The sequence below is a fragment of the Adiantum capillus-veneris genome, chromosome 6 (genome assembly GCF_014529385.1).
Source record: "Adiantum capillus-veneris isolate H3 chromosome 6, ASM1452938v2, whole genome shotgun sequence".
Classification (NCBI taxonomy): Eukaryota; Viridiplantae; Streptophyta; class Polypodiopsida; order Polypodiales; family Pteridaceae; genus Adiantum; species Adiantum capillus-veneris.
Genome location: NC_140936.1, coordinates 107,666,456 through 107,685,036, shown reverse-complemented (window position 1 = coordinate 107,685,036; position 18,581 = coordinate 107,666,456). Strand labels below are relative to the sequence as shown.

At 42.0% G+C, this 18,581-nt stretch overlaps 1 protein-coding gene across 1 annotated transcript; it reads right to left on the bottom strand.

The window, feature by feature from the left end:
• Positions 1–13,273: 13,273 nt before the first annotated feature.
• LOC147456046 (indole-3-acetic acid-amido synthetase GH3.17-like) lies at positions 13,274–15,936 on the bottom strand. The gene is made up of 5 exons (XM_086514623.1): positions 15,562–15,936; positions 15,340–15,441; positions 14,826–15,252; positions 14,307–14,685; positions 13,274–14,214 (listed from the first exon to the last, which is right to left on the bottom strand). The coding sequence occupies exons 1-5, from the start codon at positions 15,858–15,860 to the stop codon at positions 13,643–13,645; spliced, it is 1,779 nt and encodes a 592-aa protein (XP_086370749.1). The 5' UTR covers positions 15,861–15,936; the 3' UTR covers positions 13,274–13,642.
• Between the last annotated feature and the right edge of the window lie 2,645 nt (positions 15,937–18,581).

Below are 18,581 nucleotides of genomic sequence, written 5' to 3'. Positions count from 1 at the left end.
TGTCATCCTCCTCCCTGTTGCCCTTTTCATCCAAGTCAATGGTCCCATGCACCACAGATACAAGCTTTGGATCATCAGATGGGAGGTTGCATAATGGCATAGGCATCCTAGCAACCTCAACCTTGGCTTGCGTGGCTTGGAAATCTTCATCAGCCACGTGCAACTGCTCTGCTGCCAGGACCTCCGCACATACAACTGCAATAGTGTCAGCAACAGAGTCCCCATCTGGCAAGAGCTTGCTTTCTAGGGCATCTGGCGTATTGTCTAAGGGACATTTGCTGCTATTGCATAGCACCCTCAAGCATTCATCCATGCGCAGGCCAAATGCTTTTTCCAAATCATGCAGGAAAACAAACTCCTCCCCATCCACTAACACTGAGGAGAAGCAGCTAATTTCTACCTCTGGGATAGCCACATCCGTCAGTGGTAGTGGCACTGGAGTGTCACTAGGGCCAGCCGCAACTATGGATTTCTCAACCACTTCCTCAAGACCCCTAGGGTACTCGAGCTGGTGTGCTTTTCCTTCCGCTGCAGGATTCATGGGGATAACCTGCTGCTCCTTGGTGTCCTTGATAAAGGACCCAACTTGAAGGTGTGGTAAGCGGAGCTCCTCCAAATCAGGTTCCTCGCTCACCAAGAAGATAAATGTTGCGAGCCGAGAAAGGTACTCCACCCCCAACTTGCGCTTCTTGAGCGCTGACACCCCAGGGGCTTGCTCGTCCAAGTAATGGCCTGCATTGGTTGCAATTTCTTGGAATCGTTGCAACCGCTTGGCGGATGGGCGATCACCTTTGTGTATATAGCGCAAAAGATCGCAAGGCACCCAGATCCCTGCATGTGGGGGGATAGATATAGAATATTTTATGATGTGCTCCTCCATGAACGCAGAAATCTCCTCAAATGCATCCATGTGAAGGGCAACTGTGGCGTCAAGGTCAGGGAGACGAGTAAAAAAGGTGTGGAGGTCCAACTTCCCTTTGTATTTGGTGTCCTCGAGGAAGAGGATGAAGCGTGACAAAGGGGTGGATGTGGGTACAGATGCAGAGGCTGTGGCAGCATCCATGTTTAGCCTGGGGTGTGGATAGAGAGTGGAGGAGCTCAGGAGTTGCAAAAGTGAAAATAGTGAATGAGTTAGGTGGCCCCCCTTTTATAATGTACCCTTTTTTTAAGACATTAAAAAAAAAAGGCACTTTCACCAAAAAATGATTTCTCATCCCAATGCAAAAAATTATATTCAAAGGCATGATTTGCCAAAGCAAATCATGTTGATTACAGCGGGGATCAATATGAAAATTGCAAGAGTTACAAAGTTATAAGATCGATAGCATAGTTCCATCTATCCCCCAGTCCTCCTCGACCTTCAATTTGTCTTCCATTCTCTTCCCAATCTGCGGACATTCATTACAATAAGCATCTAATGATCGACAAATCATGATGTATTGAAAATGTGGTGGAAGGATTCTCACCTTGTGACCTTGTAAACGAAATTGTGCTTGTTGAAGGGCCTCAAAACCCATAATAACCAAATGTTCTCGAACATTACTGAGACTCCAATGCTTGTTCACTTGGACTGCCTCCAAAGCATCGTTGGGCATCTTCACTGCAATGTCAAAGCTTGCAATAGCGCCGTCTACACTCTATAAGGGAGTCCACACTCCAAGCTTGCACATCCAACGATCATAGTGAAATCGTATGTACAAGGAGGTGCGGGATTTCAAATAGCACATTCCAATACCTGAAGCTCCAACCTTACAACGGTACCAGTCCCCGTTGTGCATGCCCTCCACAAAACCCCAGTCCTCTTCTAAAAGCCTTCCTAATTCCTCGTAATGCGCATCTTTACATACAAGCATTGTGGTAGTCTCCACAAATCCAAACTCTTTAAAAATGTGCACAAAACAATGAATAGGCAAACACCAGCTCAAGCTCACAGACCTAGAAGCTTTAGAGTATTTCAAAGAGTTTTGGACATCCATTATCATCTTTTTCTTGAAAGATGCTACCGACCACAAATCCGGGACCGGCCACTCCATACTTAATAAGGAAGTTACTTTGATGGGTTCAAGCGTTCCAAATGCTTGTGTAGAAGTAGGGACAATATAGGAGTGAGAATAGAAGAAAATCCTTCTTTGAACCAGTTTGGTTGGGCAAAGATGCGGGAACATTATTGCTCCAATATCCACATATATAGCATTGAATGTGCCGGAGAGACTATGTAGTGGCTGCTCCTCCACCAACGTGGATGGAAATATGACTATAAATGCATGACAAATGTTAAGTATGAATCCATAATAACATTACACTGTGATTTCACACCTAGCTTTGTATTCTCAAAACATGTACTTACAATGTGTTGGAAATCGAGGTGGTTGTTGCAAGTGCATGGTTGACATTGAGAAAACATGTTGCACAATGGCTATGGTCCCCTTGTCTTTGCGGTTCTTGAAGCCAAGGAGCTTTCCTTTCCAATGAAGATCCAAGTTTGCACGATTCCGCACACGATGAGGGCCAACAGCAGATGGTTTCATGTATACCCAAGCACCTTTGGTGAACTCTTGTGGCACCCACTCATCATCTACACCTCTAGTGTTGTGGCATGCAAGTGTTGTGACCTCATCCTTTGGTCGCCTTTGCGAAGTAGAGTTGGCCATGGTTGAGCAAAGCAAACTAGGAGGAGGAGAAGAACCTTGCTTGTTGCTACAATGTAGGTGTGATAAAGTGATATGAGAAAATGGTCAACCCTTGTGGCAATGGGAGGAGAAGGTGGACAACCCTTGCTTGGTGTGGCACTGGGAGGAGAAGGTGGATAAGCCTTGCTTAGTGTGGCAATGGAAGGTGGTAGGGGAGGAGAGAGGAGCTTCCTTGCTGCAGCAATGGAGATGGTGTAAAGAGAGAGAGTGTTGGACTAGAGGATGAGTGTGATGGTTGCAACCAAGGAGGGGTTGGAAAAGGGGTTCTAAAGAGAGAAAATCCCTTTTTGCCTAATAACTAATTTTGGGGGAGCTCTGGATAGCAAAAAAAGATTTTTTAAAAGTTTTTTAAAAATTTTGAATTTTAGGGTTTTTGGATGCACGTTTTGACTTTTTGAGATCAAAAAATGCTTTTTTGACCATAAAATAGTTTTAGGGGGGTTTTCAGAAGATGAAATTTGAGTTTTGAAATTTTTGAAAATTTTCAAATTTTTGGGATTTTTTCAAATCCGGATCAAAAAGGAGGGAAGTTGGAGGTTCCATATGGCCCACCCACCCCCCCCCCCCCCCCCCCCCCCCCCCCCCCCCCCCCACCCCACCTTCTCATTAGGTAAGAGCCCATTCAAAAAGTGTAAGACTACTTTGTCCCCCTACATTTTTGAGGGCATAGAGTGTGTCCACCACCCTCTTCTCATTGGCTGGCCTCTAATTAACCTTAATCCCAAAGGGCCCCTAGAGGGTTCATATTTTTTCTAATGCAATAGAGTGGAAACATAGACCATATAATGTATCTTACTAGCATAGAAGGCATCCTATGACCCTGAGGCCAAAGAGTACCAATTTAGGACATAAAGGGTCTCTTTCTAGGATGAAGGGCACCTTGTGGCCCTAGGGCCATAGGGTGCCAACATAGAGAATAAAGGTTTTATTGCTAACATAGAGGGTCTCTTTATAGGATAATGGGCACCCTATGGCCCTAGGTCATAGGGTGCCAATATAGAGTCTCTAAGATGGCACCTAGGCTAAGGTGGTCTTTGCAAACATGGTAAGGAATACTCTCAAAGGTCACATTTTCCACCCCATTGCCCTTGAGACCATAAAGTGCCAATGGAGATCATATAGGGTTTCTTACTAGCATAGAGAGCACCCTACGGCCTTGGGCCATAGGGTGTCAACATAGTCAAATGGGGTGCAAACATAGAGTATAGAGGGTTTCTTACTATCATGGAGGACACCCTGTGTCCTTGGTGCCATAGGGTGCAAACATATAGCATGGAGGGTTTTTGCTAGCATAGAGAGCACCCTATGTCCTTTAGGTCATACGATTCCAACAAAGAGCATAAAGGGTTTTTTGATGGCATAGAGGATAGCTTATTTCCATGGGGCCATATGATATCAAAATAGAAGAGTCTTAAGAAGGGCACCTAGGCCACTAAATCACCATGGGGCCGTAAGGTGGAATTTGCGGGGAATGCTCCTAAAGGGTTCCTTGGCCACCCTATGGCCTTTGGGCCATAGGTTACCAACATAGATTTTAGATGGTTTCTTACTAGCATAGAGTGCACCTTGTGGCCTACGGTCTTTAGATGCTAATATAGAGTTTCAATGGTTTCTTACTAGGCGTAGGGGGCACCCTATGGTACTGAGTCCATAGGGTGTCAATGTAGAGCGCAGAGGTTTTATTTCTAGCATAGAGGGCACCTTGTGGCCTAGGAGCCATTTGATGCACCCTATGGCCTGAGGGTTGTAGGTTGCCAATGTAGAGCGTAGAGGTTTTCTTTATAGCATAGAGGGAACCTTGTGGCCTAGGGGCTATTTAGTGCTCCCCTAGAGCATACAAGGTTTCTTAGTAGCATTATAGAGGGTTTCTTGTGGCCCTCAAGTCTCCATAGGGTGCCAACATAGAGTGTAGAGGGTTTTTCTTACTACCATAGAGGACATCCAATGGACTTGGGGCCATTGGGTTTCAATATTGAGCATAGAGGATTTCTTACTAGCATAGAGGGTACCTTGTGGCCCTAGGTCCATAGGGTGCAAACATAGAGAATAGAGGATTGCTTACTATCATAGAGGGTATCTTGTGGCCCTAGGTCCATAGGGTGCAAACATAGCGCATAGAGGATTTGTTACTAGCATAGAGGGCACCCTATGGCCCAAGATCCATAGAGTGACAACATGTAGCATAAAGGGTTTCTTACTAGCATAAGAGGCACATCTTGTGGCCCTCGGGCCATAGGGTGCCAACATAAAGCATAGATGGTTTCTTACTAGTGCTCATAGAGGGCATCTTGTGGCCCTATGACAACCCATGGCCTTAGGGCCATAGGGTGACACATAAATAAAGTACCATATGGCTTTGAAGCCATAGATCTATTTATATATTGAGATTTGCTAGCAATCCTAACCCTATGGCCTTGAGGCCATAAAGAGACATCTTTTGGATTATCTTAAAGTCATAGAAATATCTACAAAGAGAACCCTATGGCCTGAAGGCCATAAGAAACTTAGTCAAGGAAATCATCCAATGCAAGAAGATCATGGCAATAGAAAATGAGACTTGTGCTCTAGATCTTAAAGGCATAAATGTTTCTCCAAGTATACTTCTAGGCGCCACCATCATGGACAAAGAACTAATGTAGCTAGATAAAGATTAGGAATCTCTAGACAATGAGGAGCATAAAAGTAAAATCATTGGATGTGTTGTCAGTTAGTAAATTTTCTATTTGCGATTAGTTTTTTCTAAGAGTGTGACAAAAAGATTTATCAAAATGTAGATACTTTGGAATCTAAAATTAGGTGTTCTTTAAACTTGCAGTCCTTCAACAAGATATTGCGGCTGACAAAGTTTTACCCGAGATCGTTGGTATAGAGGATGCTCATGCCATTGACCCTACTGAGAAAGATTCTATCAATCTCCATGTCAACCAAAGAGTTTCTAAAGAAGATGACAAGAATCTACAAGTTTTTGAAGGTCAACTGCTACAACGATTGGAGATAAATTTAAAGAGTAATCCAATGGAAGAAGACAGTGAAAGTTCCATAACATGTGCAAGGCAAGAAGAAGAATCCAATGAAAATATTCTAGTAGCCCAAGCTTTGGGAATTGGATTGCATGACACTACAATGGAAGTAGAAGGCAATGCAAGTTCCAGAACATGTGCAATGCCAGAAGGAGAATCCAACACAAATATTTTAGCACCCTGGAATTTGGAAATCAAAGTGCATGGTGAGTATAATAGTGAGCTTGTGTGGATTGTTCCTGAGGAGATGCTGGCAAAAGTCCAAGAAAATGAAGATCTTAAAGTTTGGACATGAGCATATTGTTCTTCGTCCAGGATGCATTGAGTTTTTAAAGGCTCTACTTAGCAGTTCCAATGTAGGGATATGGTCAGCTGCTAATGACATGCATGTTGTGAACATCATCAAGATTTTAGAAAAGGAAGCTAAAGAAAAATTTCCATTCTTTATGATCTGGAGCCAAATCCAATGTCAACCATGCGTAGAATCAAGGATCACTCGCTTAGATAATCCAGGAGTAGAAGGACTTTTCAAACCGTTGGCTATTGCATCATCAAAATTTGGGCTTGATGCAAGAAGATTGCTTCTTGTAGATGATGAACCATTAAAGGGATGCGTGAATCCTGTATTGAATTGTATTTTTCCAGCATCATTTAATGTTGATGATGAGGAGGATAATATCCTCCTTGGGGAGCTGCTACCATATATCAAAGCTCTCAATTATGTTAATGACATTCACACATTTACAAGGTCTCATTTATATGGACAATCACCCATTGCTCAAGATCATGAGCTTTATAACCGTATATACAAGGTTGTTGCAGAGTGGGAGGAGAGAAATCTAATTTTTCTAGGAAAAACCTACTCCACGGGAAGGCTACCAAAAGTTTCTCTTCCTCTTCACGATGAGAAAGTTGCAACATCTAGCACTAGTGGAATGTCCACTCGAAGTCAATACAAGAAACTTTCAGCACGTGATCGAGAAAAATTAAGGGTCTTAAAGAATATCAAATCGTTATCAGCCTAGAAAGGTACAGAAGCAATCATGCTTGCCCAAAAATTGGGATACAAGGAGCCTGTGATCAAAGTACATGAAGCCATGAATTATATAAAGCATCTAAAAATTCAGTTCAAATAGCCCTATATCAAGAAATGATGGAGCAATGTTTTATAACATTTTGTCATTTACAAAGATCTTTATGTACTCAGAGACTTTGTTAGAGTGCTTAGGGTTTAAAGATATATGAAGATGTAAATGACTAATAGTTTTTTAATTTGTCTTTCAATACTATAAGTAACTTTTGAATTTCGTGTGTCAAATGCTCTTTGTTTTAAAAGGTTTTATAGTTGTTTGCTTTGAAATTTGAGTTCATTGTGCCATCAAGGACAATCTACATGCTCATAAGGTCAAATCTTGCTCTATGACCTTGGGGGAATTGCACTTTATGGTCTCAACACCCTATGACTCTAAGGCCATAGGGTCATAGTTTGGCATGTGTTCTTGCATAAGACTTACTAAGTGTAACCACAAATTAGCACCCTATGTCCCTAAGGTCTTCAACACACTTAAGATCTCTATATTAACTTTTTTTTTTAAATCATTTCAGGGTTTCTAAGAAAAAATGTTTTGCTATTAGATTATCACAAAATAGAGGAGCTCCCTTTCATATTACATCAAATAAAACATTCAAACCAAGAGCATTATCTACCAGCATCTTTCAAACACGAGAAAAGAACACTTATCTTGGTTTTGGAGGGTGTGCTTCTTGCAACATTTGAGCTTCAATCAAGGCCAACCTGGACCAAGTACATGTGCATTGTATAAGATAACAATGAGGTGTATGCGGTGCGTCCAGATGCAGAGTATTTCTTAAGATTTTGCTTTGAGTTCTTTGAGGTTTGGATTTGGAGCTGCCATTGTTTACAAAAAGCTCAACACATAATCAAGACTTGTTTTCCTACACAAAGTCACAAACTCAAGATGATTATGGATAACAGGTGCTACCAAAATTCAAATTTCATGATCGGTTACAAAAGAGCCTATCACAAAAATCTTTCGACCATATGGAAGCTATTTGATTATTTAGATGGAAGCAACACTATGATATTTGATGATAGTCCATACCGAATGATGTGGAATATGCAAGGAACTTATATGATTTTTCCAAAGTTTTGGAACCAGGCTGCTCAATTGCTTCAAAGTTTTTAAAAAGATGAAATTGTTCCATGGTTATGTGGATGGTTGTATGCTAAAGACAAGAGAGACTTTACCATAAGACATTTTTTTAAGTTCCATCCTGATCCTGAGACTCACTATGTAATGCAATGTTATGTCTCAAAGGACTCAAAATCTCAAGAGAAGCAGGCCACCTTAAGTGTACTAGTTAAGTATTCTACATAGCATCTACCAAGTATTTGGCATTGTGTACTTTTCAAATTTTAAACTTGATGGAATATTGTGGGATAGCTTGAAAAATATTTAAACTATTTTTTTAATGAAGTGCATCCTATTGTGAGGAGACTTCTCTCATTCAAGTTCTTTGGTTTCATTGTTTGATGCTTCTATGGTATTGTTAACTTTTTCTTCTTAGTAATTGTCTTTATTAAGTGATGCAAACAATCAGAATGTTCTTGACATTTGGTAGTGTTACAAAACAGTGTTTTTTGAACACCCTCAATCTTGGAGATATCATACTCTTTCTAGTTAGTACTTTGTTGTACATACGATGAAGACCATCATTTTTATGAAACTGTCAAGTTGTTGGTGGTAATCTTTGTGTCTATACTTTATACTATTTTGACATAATCAATGTATACAATTCGTATTATTCACATCAAATTGTGTTTTTAATCACCTCCTTTTTTTGAGACACCATCTCTAAAACCTTTGAGGGAAGTTTTAAAGCATGTACTTGATGTAAAAAATCTTCATCTTAACAAAGATTCTTTGGCACAAACTTATATTAAGAGTTTTTATACCTCATTCAACTTTGTATAGTTAAATAAAATACCAAATGGAATTATAGGTGCAATAGATGACATCTTATGGTCTTAGGGCCATAGGATACTCTATATTATTGTTTAGATTTTTTAATTGTTTGTGAACATAGAGCATAGAGGGTTTTTCTCACTACCATAGAGGATATCCTATGGCTTTGGGGCCACATGGTCTCAATATTGAGCGCAGAGGATTTCTTACTAGCATAGAGGGTACCTTGTGGCCCTAGGTCCATAGGGTGCAAACACAGAGTATAGAGGATTTCTTACTAGCACAGAGAGCACCCTATGGTCTAAGGCCATATGGTGACAACATATAGAATAAAGGGTTTCTAACTAGCATACGAGGCACACCTTGTGCGCCTGGGGACATAGAGTGCCAGCATAAAGCATAGAAGGGTTTCTTATTGGCATAAACAACATCTTGTGGCCCTAAGACAAAACCTACAGCCTTAGGGACATAGAGTGGCACATAAATAAAGTCCCATATGGCTTTGAAGCACTGGATCTCTTTCTACGTTGAGACCAGCTAACAATCCTAACCCTATGGCCTTGAGGTCATAAAGATACATATTTTGGATTATCTTAAAGTCATAGATATATCTACAAAGATCACTATATGGCCTTAAGTCCATAGGTGCAATAGATGGCATCTCATGGTCTTATAGCCATAGGATACTCTATATTATTGTTTTGACATTTAAGTGTGAAATATTAGTTTGAATGTTGTTTAAATTATCGTGTATTTAAAACTTGATAGCATGCTACAAAACCATGACCAAGTATGTTGTTATACATGGATTAAGGTCACCAAATTTATGACAAGAGTGTTTAATAGTATTTGTCTTTACATATTATCTTTTTTAATTGCTGTAATCAATCTATATGCTGCTTTAAAATCATATCAATTGGTTTTTTTGACACCTCATTTTTTGAGAAGCTACTTCTAGAAGCATTTGTTGAATTTTGAGAAGCATTGATGTCATACAAGTCCTCTTTCCAAGAACTATATTAGAGGTTTATTCTTAAATTTAATAGTAGAGAAATTAAAATAGACTCATACAATCATGATAATTTATCTAAATTAAAGGAAACTATAGCTTAGAAATCATAAAATAGCACAATCCTAGCATACACGTTTAGAATTTGGGAAACAGGATTTTCCGAAATTATCTAAAGTGGTGTTGAATGGGAAAAGGCCGAAACTATTGTGGTTTCATGAAACCAAAAGGAGAAGAACTTTTCAATCAAGAGAGCTACAAAGACAAGGCAAAGTCCATCAACAAAGGCGCACAAGGTGTGATTTATAGCCACCATCAAGTGATCACTACAAATCAAGGGAGAACCAAGTAAAACATTGGCCAAAAGTGCAACGAAAGATCCATAGTTGTCTCCATATGCACGGGAAATACCATGCACTTATCCAACAATAACGAGAGTCATTGCTCAATCAAGAGGGATACACAAGGCAAAGTCCATCAACAAAGGCATGAAATGCAACTACCATCAAGGCAGCACTACAAATCAATAGAGAACCAACCACGTTCTCAACCAAAAGTCCAACAAACAACCACCATAAACTCATACTCAAGGCACAAGTTGTTTTTTATTTCTAATGTAAGCTATCAATTTAAGAAAAGTAGTATTTGCAATACCCATGACTCACCAATAACTCAAAGCTTAAGGGAAGGATTGTCGAAAGAAGCTTCAACTTATATTCAATGAATGTGAATCCAAGTAACCTTCACATGGATCCAATAGTAAAGAAGTTATGTGCACACAATGGCATCTACCTTTTACCTATTAGTCCCTTGAGTCATAAGCAAAACTCCCTCCATGTCTTCTTTCTCTGATTGTGTTTGATTCAACGTGAACCGAATACTAACCCACATTGATCCTACATGGCCATCTTGCAGCAAGCATAAGAAATGTTAATGACATTAAGCTGGCTTGCCAAAAATTTAAAAAGTGTTTTTTTTTTTGGGTGTGTGTGTGTGTGTGTGTGTGTGTGTGTGTGTGTTGGTTGGTGTTGGTGGTTGTTGTTTAAGAAATGAATGCAAAATTAAAGAGAATGGTCTTGGTTTTTAAAAAAATCTCTTAGGTTTCACTATCAAAGTCGATGATGCTGAAGCGTAGAGACCAAGTGGAGTGAGCACGAGAGAGAGAGAGAGAGAGAGAGAGAATCTCTGGAACTAATCAACCTTGGAAATGAATAACTGAATGTGTATACAATGGAGGCAAGGGGTTGCTTATATAGAAATCCCGTAAATTGCTCTACCACGGACACCCCAGTAGTGGCCACCAACTGGATACACCTCGGTGTTGCTCTCCTCAACCTTGTACGTGTAAGTAATGCCATCTTGAGCATCGATTTCCTTTGTAGAAATTTTGAACTGTAGACCATACTACGTCCAATAATCCCCATTCGTAAACTATGAACACATCATGTCCAAAATATAAAACTCCAAGATATGAACTGTTGGAACACATCCTATCCATGATCTGACCAACAACAATGAATTGGCTAGCCCATCCATAGTGTTTTAGACGACCGATTGGTTCCCTACTAGATGCATGTGCAGTGAACTCCAAACTACGGGTCCAAACACCAATAACTTGAACTCCAACCCAAGGGTCCAAATTAATTATAGGGAGCATTCATTTCCCCTCTCTGCCACTCACAAGCCTCTCTCTGGCTGAAGCTAGTGGTGACACCCATCATTTGACTAGAAATCTGACGTCGAGGCCACTGTGGCCACCGCCATGAGTGCCATGCCGATCTCCTCTATCAAATTTTTATTACTATAATCTTTGTCCAGCTTGCCTTTGACTTTGTCTTTAAGTGAATTCTTGCTTTTGCCTTTGGCTTCCAACTCCCAAGCCAAACAAAGCGTCGAATCACAATCATGACTGTAGTCGTACCTCTCGGGTACCGAGGCAACTAACTGAGTACTAGTATTGCCATCCTTGTCCAAGTGACCTTTGCCATTGTCCTCTAGCGAACTTCGCCATTTGCTTTTGACTTCACAAACTCGAGCCAAACAATTTGTCGGGGTTCCTTGAGAACTGTGTCAGTGTACAAGCTGCTAAAAAAGATGGTTGACGATCCGTTATCCATAGCTTTTGGTTGGTTTTGGTCGATGTCGTCGCGGGTGCTCGAGCAAGGGGAGGCCATTTTGAAGTTATAAGATCTGGTAATCGGGTACCTTCTTGCACTCCAAAAAATGGCCGCAAAATTCCTCCTAGCTACAAATATAACCAAGACGATCCACTCCTCCGCACTAATACCAAGCCGATCCCTCTGTCCTCAAATCCCAAGCGCCTCCAATATCCGCCTCTTCGTCTCCCAAGCTACACCTCAATCCGCCTTTCAGTGTCAAAATTCTAACACCCTCTCTTCACCTTTGCCTTGTCATCTCGCCTTGCCGCGCAATCGGTCGCCCAAGGACAATCACCCATGCCCGTTGGAAACGGCGTTTTAAAACGCTAGCAAAAGGGGTGGCAATGTGGGATGGTGTTGCAAAGCGGCGTCTCGAAACGCAAGGGACAGGAGAGGGAGGGGGGGACGGTGGGGGGGGAAGAGCCGTCGCCAATTGGAGAATGGAAGACCGCGTTTTAAAACGCTGTCACAAGGGGAAGGCACAGCGTTTTAGAACGCTCTAGCAGGACAGGGCCGTCGCCAAGGGAGAGCACCTCCTTCTAGCGGCGTTTTGAAACGCTCGCAGGACGACTCTCCTGACCGTCTGTCGGGTAGCGTTTTAGAAGGCAGGCAGAGGTAGGGAGGGAATCTAGTGCTGGCTAGCAAAAAACCGGAGTGAAGGTGCTGGCGACAGTGGGTCACACTCTTCTTCTCAAGGGGATCTCTTCTCCAAGAGCTGCTCCTCCACGCCAAGGGCTTCAAGCACTAAGCTCCACCAAGAAGCTCTAATACCATGTCAAAGTCGACAAGGCGGAAGCGTAGAGACCAAGGGGAGTGAGCAGGGGGGGGGAGAGAGAGAGAGAGCCTCCGGAACCAATCAACCTTGGCAATGAATGTGTATACAATGGAGGCAAGGGGTTGCTTATAGAGCAATCCCAATAAATTGCCCTACCCAAGACTTTGAAAAATAAGTAAAATGAATACCTAAAAGCCAAACTAAATAATGGGATCACATTGGGTAGCTCACTTGAGATGCCTAAAATTTAACATTCAGGACAAAACGTGAATGATTTGCACTAAAATTTCTTTAAGGCAAGCTTGAATCAAGCCAAAATTTTGCCATATTAGCTGAGGTAAAATACACTTAAGGCCAATTTCTTGTATGTTTTGCTTCCAATGCGGAGGGAGTGCCCAAATGGAACCCTGCACACACAACCTCAATCTCACTGAAATTAATAAGCTTCTTCTTCTCAGTACCAAAGCATGAGGTGCAACATTATTTGTGTTGTCCAATTGTTCAACACAAGGTGATTGAAGCTATGACATCATCTATTCAAATCAAATGCGCTTGTGTCAATGCTTGAAAACACCTAGGAGTAGTCGGTAAACCCACCTATAAATAGTTTTAAATTTAGAAAAAATTGAAAAGTTAGTGTAAAAACCTTCAAATATAGTCAATTTGCTTTGAAATCTTACATGTGTACGGTATACCTAAGTTTTCCAAGATTTAAGAGCTGGCCTAAATTACACAAGTCTAATTATCACCATAGCTTAACAATTGAAATGCATGAGCTAGTCCAATTATCCCTATGGCATATATATGTCTTCACACAACCAAATTTAATTGAAAAGGAATTAGTTGTGGTTTGCATGACCATATGGTAGCCTTTTTCCTTGAAGCAACAAATTTTTCAAATGAAGCCTAGGCTTACCAAGCACATTAGAAACATTACTTTGACCACCAAAGCTTCATTTTGCCTTCTTAGCATGTTTCTTTCTTTCCTCGCTGCCATTCTCTTCAAGAGGCCTTAAAATTAGATGCATAAAAGCAGTGGGAGACTCTGGAGTTGAGAAGCTCTAACAGGGGAGCAAGCTTCACAACCCTTGGTGTCTTGTACTGGCCCAACGAGACACCTACTACACCAATACTGTATTCCATGAGGCAATGGAAAGTGCCCTGCCTCACCACTCTTATCTCCAGTGGACCAATCCAATTCCCTGCCTTTCCCCTCTTATATGTAGTATCCAAGCACTCCTCTATGGTATCACAGCATGCTCTCATGACTAATGGGTTCAAACTCAGCTCTATCGCTTCATCCACCTTGCCATCCACCTCCCAAAAGAGCACATAATGCCCCGGAAACATCGAAACATCCGTAAAGCTTGTGTAATCTACAAGTTGGCAGCTACTACTTGCCTCTAAATGCTTCATCATTGCCATCTGGATTGCTTTCTGCAATGTCGCCTCATCTGTCTTGTCTGTGGCAACGCTCAAAACCACATTCTTGCGGCCTACAATGCGGAATTGCGGTGTTTTATTGTAAAATCCTGTCACTTGGAGGCAATCTCCAACTCGGTATCGGTAGAGGCCTACAATGCAGCAGATAACAAGTCAAAGGCACCAATGCACGAGGAATGTGGAAAGGTGCAGTAAGAATTAGAACTAGGTGGCAACATCAAACCTGCAAACGTGGTGACCACAACGTCATATTCATGGCCGAGTTTCACATCAACGAGGTCTACTAGCTGAGATTGGTGAACAGACATTTCATCTTCGTCCTTTGGTGAGTCCAAGGGAAGGAACTCACAGTATGCCATGTTCGGAAGGATGACGTAGGACACCTCATAAGGAGAGCACAGGGGGTCCATGTTTATGCCAAACACACCCTCAGTGGCACCATACATAGATGAGACCAAGGGGAGCCCGCCACAAAAGAACTCAAGCATAGGAATGTATTGCTCCATGGAGCCAGTCACAACACATGCCACACACTTGGCTCGTGGCCAGAGTCGACGAACGATACCCTGCCACAGAGGCTGGCGACAACACTCTTTCTCGACCTATAATGACAGCAAGAATATTCATCAACAGGCATGTTAGCACATTCAATATGAATGTTCAAAGGCAATGTGCATTGAAGCACCCACCATACACTGCTTATAGCTTGTATCTAACCAAGGGCATTACAATTCTCACAGACCTGCATCGCTAATGGCGGATCTGGTCCTTTTATTTGCCTCTCCATTGCCTTGCGCACTTTCGAATCAACGACCTCTGCCTCATTCAAGCTGCCAGTTCTGATGTCTTCAACAAGCTCCCTCCACTTATTCTTCAAAACATACATAACATGTAGAAATGTACAGGCAAATGAAGCACCTAGCCTGACAACCTCTTGCCGCTGGCGAAGTGCACACAAGAGCTGGCAGTAGGTGCTTTGCCTCACATCTTCACACCCCGCCACCACCTCAATTGGACTCGCGTTCCTTGCCCGAATAGATTGCTCGACTTCTGGGTTGTTCAGAAAACTCGTTAACAGACTCTGCGTGAGCACTCCACCAGTTGTCAATATTCTGGGGGATACAACTTGGAAGAAACCTTCTTTGCCATCATCAAGGCCCTCAAGGTCTCTGCCATTTACAAAAGAAGCTTATTGAATTTGGGGAACACCACCATGCATGCAGTAAACTGCTTGAGCTAAAACCCAGATAACCTACCGATGGAGAACAGACTCGGTGAAGACAGACATGAGAATTCTTCTTTGGGAGTCGCCTTCAACGGCAGGGAGAAATTTCGGTTTTCCAGAAGACGTACCGCTACTACACAACTCAAAACCATTGCAACGTGGTCAAGAAAGAGTATGTGAATGCCTCTAGAAAAACCAGCCCGGCGCCCCAGTGCACTGCATACATAGAGCAAAAATGTTATGGAGAGGATACCTCCTAAGGAGTTCCCTGACAGGGCAATCCGCTAGAATGGGCGATTTATCGCCGTCGGCAATGCGCTGGATGTAAGGCTGTATATCCTCATAGCAAGTGAGAGGTGCAATGCGCTTGAATGTATGAGGCTGGAGAGAGGAGTCATTGCTGCCGCCATCGCGATGAAGCAGACCGCGCAGATACTCAGTGTTGGAGTTCTGTGAAAGGATCTGAGACAGAATTGTGTGCTGCGCAGACTCTGCGTTGCTAGTGATGTCCTCAAGTAGGGCTAAGGCACGCTCCCCAGATAGCTGCGTCATAATTGTGTGTGCGCACGCGCGCGTGCGAGAGAGCGAGAGTTTTGCCTGCAAAACAGTGTGAGTGTTCGTCCAAGGTTCGTTGGGGACAATCATTCCGCAATAAGGTGAGGGGCTAAAGTTCGTTGGGGACAAATCATTCCGCAATAACGTGAGGGGCCAATGATACGTCCATATCAAAATGCTGTTCCCTTGTATTTCTTTCGCTCAGTGGGGGACAATCTGAAAGGAATAGCATGTAAAAAATGTGTGCGCACGCGCGCGTGTGTGTGTGTGAGAGAGAGAGAGAGAGGGGGAGGGGGTTCGTCTATATGTAACATGGGGTCATAGGGTAAAGGGGCCATTAGAAAACCGGGTCCCTGTGTTGGGACCCGTCTGTGGCCTTTACTAAGTTAATTTCGCTCCAGTGAAGGGACACGTTGAACCAGGTGGTCGACTCGTAGAGCAGCTCGCGATGCGTTATTGGTCGTCCGATGTCGAGTTCGAGGCGCGTTGGCTGAATGGCTCATGTTATGCCCCTCAATGTCTTCCTTCTGGTGGCCGTTTTTGTTACAAAGGAAATTTTGTTTCGCGTTTTGCAACCTGCGCGCCTCATTGCTTACGACGCCGCGATTACCCAAGACAGCCCTTGCTTCCAGCTCTTGGATGCACCCTTCACGAATGAAAACAGTGCGGAGCAGTCGTCGCAATTTGTCGGCTCTCTTAGGTGACACACCATTGGGGGTTTTACCCTAGTGAAGGGATCAAGGGTGGCAGTGAAAAGTTGGATCAAGATTCAATGAGGATCGCGGATTTTTTCGACGCCGGGAAAATTATAATCTCGGACCTCGTCACAAAAAGTAATTTTGGCACAGTCATACCTTTCGGTGGCGGAGCACGACGTCTTTTATTTGTGTATTGAAGTCAAGCTAAAATTAGATTCCTTCATTTAAGTTTGCACAACTATGCAAAACATTCACTCTTCCTACTTTAAAGAGTCTAACTTCCGGTCCACATCAAAATAATGTGCAAACTCACACTGTATGTAATCTCTACACACTGTGTGTAATCTCGACACACGCAGGAGAAAACTTTCTCTCTCTCTGTCTCTCTCTCTCGCACACACACACACACACACACACACACATATACATATTCACACCCATGCACACAATGAAGTGTGCTTTCTCATCCAATCACCCTCAGTCACAACCAAGTGATGGATTGGGATCAAGAAAACGTGGAAGGTGATTATATGGTTGAAGAGTTCTTTGATGACGATTCAAACAATGTGAGTAGTGAAAGTATTGATGACGATTTCGAAGTACTCCATGAAGAAGGTGATTTTCTTAGAGAAAACGAACCTCTTGATGATCAAATGGTTAAGGTATTTCCGGATCCAAATCTCTATGCGTCCACAATATATTTTTCCTTTGATAGAGAGACATATGATTACATGATAAGAGTGCTTCAAAGTGGCCTCTCCACAACACTGGAGACTCTTAAAATCTATGACTCTAGAGACTTGTTGAATTTGAAGAAGTGGCACATGATGAAGGATGGGCTTCATGTTGGACGTGATGAGGATGAAAGGCTTTGTTTTAATTTGAGAGAGAATCAGATGGTGAGAATTTCATGTGTTGAAGATTGGGAGGATATTGTAAAAGTTGCCCACTTTGTTGAAGGATCAAAACACCAAGGGTTTAATAAAACCCTAATTTCCATGAAGTCCAAATGGTGCATTGATGTTAGGAAGCATAGCATATCTACCAATTACATCAAAGAGTACATGGTGTAGCAATGCAACTAACGCTTCTCATTCAAGATCATGACGTCAAAGAATGGAGCTGAATATATAGCCTCCAAATGTGATTACTACAAAGATGTCCGATGAAGAGAGGCACCTAAAGACCATCATAATCGAACACAAGACAAGGCTAGCGATGGTCCTCTCTTCCAAAAAATTTGGAGCATCAAAAACTGTGATCGATTATATATGTCATAGAGGTGGTGCAGAGTCAACGAAGGGGAGATAAAAAGAGAACAAGGACATCAAAGAAATGTGGTTGTCCGTTTAAAATACAAGTGATAACTACCGATGGGAGTAATGATGTTCATATATATCTAAACACTAGTCACAGTGGTCATATTGTCCCAAGTTCAAGAATTGATATATATCACTTGTCCATCCATCAATCCGTAATTGAGTGTTGCATAGAAGACCTCTTTGATGTCAGGAATGCTCGATATGTTGCTTCTATGTCATTGTCAAAAGAAAGATTTCACGTGGAGCGAGCCTCCAGGCTTCTTGAATATACTATCTACAAGTTCTTTATGGTATCTCATGAAATCAATATCTTGTCTTATCAAATGCATTATCGAGGTAGTAATTTGACTTGCTTCTTTAAATAATTGCTTTATTCAAAGGATACCCTTTAAGTGATCAAGTTAATATAGGTCGCGTATCAGATGGTGATTGGGTTTCTATGTATACGGAGGCTGTGAAATTGCATGAAAGAAATAAGGTAATAGCTTTGTCTTAAGTCATAGACAGTAATTCATTTTTTTTCCTTCTCACATTCAAAATTTTTATGCAGGTGGTTTATTGCCAACCTTACAATCCTGAAGCAGTTAATGACAAGGATAAGCCTTTTATCTTGATTATTCAAGACAACTGGATGCTACAAATGGCCAAGCGATTCTCTACAAATAACTCATGGGCTATTGATAGCACATTTAAAACAA